Source organism: Athene cunicularia (genome assembly GCF_003259725.1).
Source record: "Athene cunicularia isolate RWA chromosome 6 unlocalized genomic scaffold, athCun1 chr6_part1, whole genome shotgun sequence".
NCBI classification, from domain to species: Eukaryota; Metazoa; Chordata; class Aves; order Strigiformes; family Strigidae; genus Athene; species Athene cunicularia.
The window spans coordinates 9,901,140-9,908,355 of record NW_020799105.1 but is presented as its reverse complement, the minus strand read 5'-3'; the positions used below and the strand labels follow the sequence as shown (position 1 = coordinate 9,908,355).

Below are 7,216 nucleotides of genomic sequence, written 5' to 3'. Positions count from 1 at the left end.
GACTGAATTCCATGTTGGGAACATGTACTCCTATAGGCTGCAGAGTGTCATAGACAGGACTCAGATTCCGGATCCTCACCAGGGTTCAGTGGAGTTTGATGCTGCGATGCCTGGAGTGGGCCCACACAACTACAGCTCAGCACTGTCCTGAGAAGCTTGAAGAAGAAAGTACTTAATGGATGCTTCTACTAGGGGGTGTGGCAGAGTTTCTGGATAGTAAGGTATTATACAATTTCAAACACACATCTGCAGTTCTATCTGGCACCAGATCTAACATTTCAAGTTAATTTTCTTCTTTGGTATTGATATATAATAAACTGTTTATATGAGAAAGTAGAACAGACCAGTACAATAATGTCAAACAAAAAATATTAAAAATAAAAATATTCCTAATGCAGGGGTATAAATGGATGTGTTTTTTATATATAATCTGAGTATGTCATACTTAGCATATTGAACACTCTGTCTGAGATATACAATATGACACGATGTTATTTTAACTTTGAGAACATCCCATGATCTGCATTAGAAATGACAAAATGAAAATACTCCATACTTTGGAAGGCAAACAAATATTAATTTTTTTTAAACAAGAATCAATGTGTCAATGGAGATATGTAAACTAAAGCTAGGAAAGCAACAGAATAACTAGTCACAGAATACAAACATGATTAATATGGTAGTACTAATGAAAAGCTTTTCCATTCAAGAGCAAAGTGCTGTAGTTTATATAATCAAATATTTGTACAGTTGCTGATTTTATTTTTATTTTTTTAGCATATGGAATAATAGTGTAAATTCATGTCTGGAATATTTTAATTTCTTTACATTCAGAACTCTCACTTAAAGCTTCTTCAAACAGTTCATATTCCTACTTCAGTTTGAGATTGGGTTTTTTTGCAAACCTAAGATGGTAAGATTATGTTTTAATACTAATGATATACAGACAGGGAGCTTCTAGTTCACCTATTCAATATCATAAGTGAAATAGATTCCTTTTATTATTAATTAAGAACTTCAGCATATTAACAGTATGAATTATGTATTGGAGCCACTATGTATACCCCTGTTTTAACATATGAAAAATTCTAGAAATCAACACCACTATAATTGTGTGTGATATAAAAAAATACTAACAACAAAATATACAGAACAGTTAGAATAATACCATTTCAAATATTTACATTTTTTACAGTTAGAAGCAGTTATTTTTCAAAAACAGCACAAATCTTGTAACAGATACATATCTGAAATAAGTCCGCTGAAGTTAATGTATTTGCATGATGAGAGAAAGAAGATCAGAATATGAGTCATGGCACTCATAGAAACACATAAAACTTATTTTTCCCAACATAAAGGGTACCATTTCAATGATTTAACAGATCTGTTACTCTAATGAAGCATATTTAAGTTCTCATAATACGAATCTCTACAGTTTAGAAAGATATAAAGAGTTTGTTTCAGGCCCTTTTTAAGAAACGTTGATTCCAGATGCATTAATGCCAGTCAAAGGAATGATTAACCATTTGGTAAAATTTTGCATTGTGCTCTCTGAAGTAAGAATACAGTTGCTCTAAAACAGTGTTGTTAACAAGGGGATGGGGGCGCCCTTTTGATTCATGTAAACATCTCTCCCTTCCATCACTTCTAATGCAGTAGAATCCCTTGGTTTGGTTAAAATAAAAATTAGAAGACATAATTCGTGAAGGAAGATTTAGAAATCTTTCAACTTTTTGTAACTCAGGAAGAGGGTCCTTAATTAAAGTATTGCCATCCACTATGTGAATCTGATCCAAACTGAAATGCTTAAGCCACTTTTCCATATGAACATCATATAGGCTTCTTTGAATAGCTTTGTATTTGGTATTAAGTGCTCCATTCTTAATAACAATATCTTCAAAAAGCTGAACAGGCTTGTGGCTTTCAACTCTGTTGTAATATACTTGGGTATAGTCAGATATAACTCTCTCAGTGGGATCTCTTAGAATGAGCAGCAGTTTAATGGAGCTATTCATGTCATGAATTCTTTCTGGGGCCTGTGGTGATGTAAAATAGCCTGGTGTTTTCTCAATTGTAATTTGATTTCCGTAAGAAAATGGCATCAGACTTCTATACCAGTCTATTCCTTTCACATAGTTTTCATCCCAGTCAAAGAAGTGGACTTCTGTAGCTGCTACCACAATATTAGGATGAATATCCAACATTTCCAGCAAAGCCCTTGTCCCTCCTTTACGAACTCCTATAATGATTGTCTGAGGTATTTGTCGACTTGTGCCAGGAGGTCTCACCTGTGCCGAATAGTGTTCACTTTTATTGCTGAATAATCCTACTTGTGACTTCAGTGTTTCCAACAGTGCCCCATTCTCAACAGGAGCACCCTGAGCATGAGTCAGCAGAAGATAAGATGACACTAGTAGGAAGGCCATGTGGAGAGGAATAATTAGTTGAAGATAATGTTATGCTTGACTAATAAAAGAATAAGTAAGTCCCCTCTTGCGCTGGCTGGCAGAACCCGTGGTAAACACACAGCAAGTTTCTGAAGCATCTACAAAATAAAATAAAACAAATCAGTATTTCTAAGCCCATCACCAGTTGGAAATTCAACTCACAAATCTACTCTGTGATCACAACAGAAAATTTATAACAAAGTTACTTCTTTTCTCTGACTTTATTTCAGAACAACAACAACAACAACAAAAAACCCACAAACCAAAAAAACATGAGGTTTTTTTCCTTAATCATAGGTGACCAGTGGTGGATACTGACCCTTCAACAGCTTTTATTTCCTCTAAGTACAACATTAGAATTGTTTACCTGATTTTAAATTCCTGACCATTATTTGCTTTCCTAGTTCCCTTCATATATGCCACATACTTCTCGCCATATATACCATACCCAATATGATATAATAACTCTGATTGATATAATAAAGCTTTCTGAATGTCAATTCCTTTTCCCAAATTCCCTGCTAGATTAGTATATCCTAATCTAAATAAAAGCATGGGATGGTGGTGAGCTATGGATTATAACAAAAGAGTTCTGTTTGCTTAGACAAAGAAAACAAAGTACAGACAAAAGCAAAATTTTGGAATCTGAGCCCTTTAGAGCAGAAAACTAATAGTGTGGCAAAGCAAGAATGAAGTGTCTGAGTTGGATCAGTGTGAAAGAAATAAATGAGATGGGGTGGATCTGTGCAACTATCCTGGTGTTATGAAGCATAGTCACTTAGGTGTTGGGAAAATCTTGGCAAAATGAAATCTTCAGATAATACTCTGCACTTCCTCCAAAGCTCTGTATAATGGATACCTAGATGCTTTCTGGGCATCTAAAAACTTCTGCAGGGAAGCAAGTCTGGTTGGAGCTGGATACCTTCATTTTCTTAATCCACACAGCATACAATCATTTTAAGGGAGTGGTGAATGTTAAATCTCTTAAAAACTTGAAAAAAACTTTAGGCTTTCAGGTATGTGCATATGTAAGTGAAACAAAACGTCACTGTAACTGTGTGTTAACATTTGAAATCTCTTGGGTAACTCTTGTATATTTGAAACAGATCACTAACAGACCTGCTATCACAATAAGAGTGATTAAAAAATTCAGCTCAATGCAAAACCTGCACTGGAACCACCATGCTTGGATCACCTGGTTCTATGTCTGAAAATCTTACAGGACAAATCCTATTGAGAGGATTCCTGGACTTCATCCCATTTCTCGGCAATTATATTTTAAGATTTGTAGGATAGATCTATGTCCTTAACTTGGCTTGTTTTCAATGTGGAGTGTGAAAACAAGCTATTTCACATAGTGAAGCAGAAATAATTTTAAAAACAATAACTGTTTCTAGAATCTATTTGAATTATGGTTCATATTTTAAAGTAGTCTCAGAAATACTACAACTTTAGCTCCTTCTTCAGTTCCACTGTCAGTTAGTCTCTTTCTTTTCTGAATATATTGGTCACAGTACTTTGCCTCCTAGAAACAACCTTAGAAAACACAGCCAATTCCCATTTGTCATGGCTCTGAGGAGCATTCAGTATTTCTATTTAAAAATTGTTTACTTTGAGGTTTACTTTACAGACTTAAACATTTAACATAAGAACATTTTTGATAGTAACAGTCTAGGCAACGTAACAGATTCATTAAATGTATTTTCTAAATCTTGTTAAAACCCACTCCAGCTTCTTGGATATCTAGGGAATTACTCTTGTTAGCCTGAATGAGCTCTAAACTCACACATAGATAGCAAATATTAACCCTAAAATTGCCATTTAAAAAATAAACTGTGACCTTTAGTGGGTAAATCTGTGGAGAGCATTCCCTGTTACGTCCAAGAAGGGCAACTGCTTCTTCAAAAAGAGCAAGGAAAAGTCCAAGTACAAATTAGCTTTGTAATCAGAGACTGGAGAAAATACTGTTCTCCTTTAGAAACCTGTAAGGAAACTTCATTTCAAAGGTCACAAGCTTTTTACTAAGAACTTCACATGGAGGTTCTATTTACAGCTCTCAAGAGCAGAGAATGCAAGCATTTCTATGTCAGTTACAGGATGGAACAAGGGATATGTTTATACCAAAACCATTTCTAGTTACGTTTTTCAGAATGACTACTCTTTTGGATGGCAAGTCTGGGAAACGGTAAACATGCTGTTTAGTGCTGCTGAGAAGTCCAAATCTATTCTGCTTTAGTGGCAGCTAACGTTGGCTTTGAAAAGCTCTCCCAGAATGTATTATACAACACTGACCACTCAATTTGAGGCATTGCACCCCAGATGGACTCCTGAAATACTGGCCTTCAAATGTTAAGCATGTTTGTAAGCAGTGACTCTGCTTTAACAATTTCAAGACAAATTTCTGGTGATTCGCAAAGTTCCTAAACAGTCCGCTCCGAGTATGGATAGACCTACAAATAAGATGAGTTTGAAAACACTCCCTCTCTTCTCTGAAGTAGGAATATATGGCAGTACAGCTGCTTTCCAGAGTGGTAATGCCAGTAGGCTGGGATTTGCGATGCGGGGCAAGGGACCAGGGAGCAGTTAATCTCTCTTTTAACCTGTTCTGAAACCCCAATGTTAATTTAAAATCTATTAATCTCCATTTTAAAATTAAAATTCTCTCATGAAGCTTGAGAAATTGTTTTTGTAAATACAATTTTTTTCAATATACTTTGTGTTGATACATACAGAATATTATACATTATAATGTATACTTTAGATTACAAACACTTTGAAACCAAGGCAAGACCAGTCAAGAAGAAATGCCTTGCAAATACTAAAGTGGAGACATTTAGTTCATTATCTAATTTAAATTCCAGGACTGTCCCATCTTGAAACACTTTTATGAACTGAGTCTTGACAGATATTTTAGGAAACTTTATTTAACCAGAAAGAAAATTAGAATTTTTGAGAAGAAATATTTTTGATACTAACTAGGTTAATAGCTTAAAAAAAATAGAAGGAGAAGGGGGGAATTTCTCTAAAATAAACTAAAACCAGTGTAAAAAAAGAAAACAACCCACAGAAGTATTTGAGACTGGGGACTCTGTCTATATTACTGCAAAGGTGTGTTCTTCCTAGATCTGGTGACAGATTAAAAAATGTTCAAATTCACTTTTTAATTTTATTTTTAAAATCCCAACACACTAATATTGTTTTATCCCTAATTAACTGATAGTTATCTGGTTTCAGGCACCTAAGAATTGGGTGCAAACATTGTCTTTCAAAGAAGCCTGGAAGCTGAATAAGAAATTCATACTTAGAACTAAGGAAATATTAGCTTTCCAAAATATTCTCAGGTTCACATGTGATGTGAGTGACTTTAATTTACCATCTGAAACCAGCAATTCTCTATAAATCACACTTAGAAAGCAAGTAACAGAAGAGATTCCACATCTTCTATGGCCCAAAGTATTAGTACCATTTTTGAAAATAATTATGTTAGTTTAAACAGTTTGCAATTAATTAGTTGTTTTATACAGTGGAAATTTCTTAGAGTCATTGGTAGAATAAAACCTTACCCAGGAAATACTACCAGAAATAATCGAATTCAGAATGTGCTGTAAAACTGGTGCCTAAATAGATCAAAATTGCCTTTGGGAGCAATTCCATCAGAATTCCAACGTCAGCCTAAGGTATCTGACTGATTTTGATGAAGCTCTAAGATGTTAGAACCTGTGGTTAGGTTATAATTGCTACATAAATGTAAAGGTTTTAAAGATGATTTATCAAATATAATTTGAATGTTATTGAATAATTTTTCTGTTGCTTTTCTGCCTTTATGCAATTAAATGCACATTTTTAGAAGATATGAACTGCTTCTTATAATGAAAACAATATATTTTACATAGCTGCACTGCACACTCTTTGAATCTTGGAGTATTCCTAAGAAATTAACCCCATGAAACATGACCAGAATTATAGTGTCTTATTATATGGGGTTTTTTCCTATTATTTGGTAGTGTTGGTGTTGCTTAGTAACATAAGAAACATCAACAGATATGATACTTATTAAGCAGAAATGAAGTTCAGAAAGAAATTCATGCTGCAGAGAGGACTAAGTAAATAATACCTTGGGCTTTTTTTTTTTTTTTTTTTTTTTTTTTTTAATCTTAGACTAGACTGAGGAAGCTACTACCCTGGCTGAAAAATTATTTTAATATTGCAGAAATGTTCTAAAGACCCTTAACTTTTGCACTCCATTGTAAAAAACCCTCAACCTTTTAATCAGCTTGATTTATCTTGCATCAGGGTAAAGTACAACATCATGGGGTTAAACCTAACTATATTTTTATTACTGATTTATATTATTAATTCCTCATAATACTTTCCACTGGCTGTAATGCTTTTCATTGGAGAATTTCACAGCACTTTACGTTAAGGAGCTGTCTGCAGCCTATTAAGGCACCATTCTCACCTTACAGGAAATTGCAACTGACCAACTTATAGATCCAATTCAGGAGTGCAAATGCTTTGGAAAGTCAGGGTTAATGTGATCTGCTCAAGGTCATATAACAGGTTTATAGTCCAACCAAGAATAAAAACCCTAGAGCTTCCAGTTCCCCTTCTGATTCCAACTTTGTGCCATTTCATGGCAGCCACTCACATGTCTTACGGTAACTTATATTTGAGTTACATGCCGAACTAAAAAGCGAAGAGATTCTTCAGTGCTTCAGCATAAGTAGAGTATTTTGTGGAATACGGCACTTTCTACTCCCCCCCCCCCC

The 7,216-nt window shown here is 34.6% G+C and overlaps 1 protein-coding gene across 2 annotated transcripts in view; it reads right to left on the bottom strand.

The window, feature by feature from the left end:
- Nucleotides 1-579: 579 nt before the first annotated feature.
- LOC113481620 (heparan sulfate glucosamine 3-O-sulfotransferase 1-like) overlaps nt 580-7,216 on the bottom strand; it is a 59,284-nt gene continuing 52,647 nt past the window's right edge. For both annotated transcript variants that reach the window (XM_026851419.1, XM_026851418.1), the window contains exon 2: nt 580-2,545. In XM_026851419.1, coding sequence (XP_026707220.1) covers nt 1,497-2,426 — 930 coding nt within the window. In that variant the 5' untranslated portion in view covers nt 2,427-2,545 and the 3' untranslated portion in view covers nt 580-1,496. The remainder of the gene's footprint in view (nt 2,546-7,216) is intronic.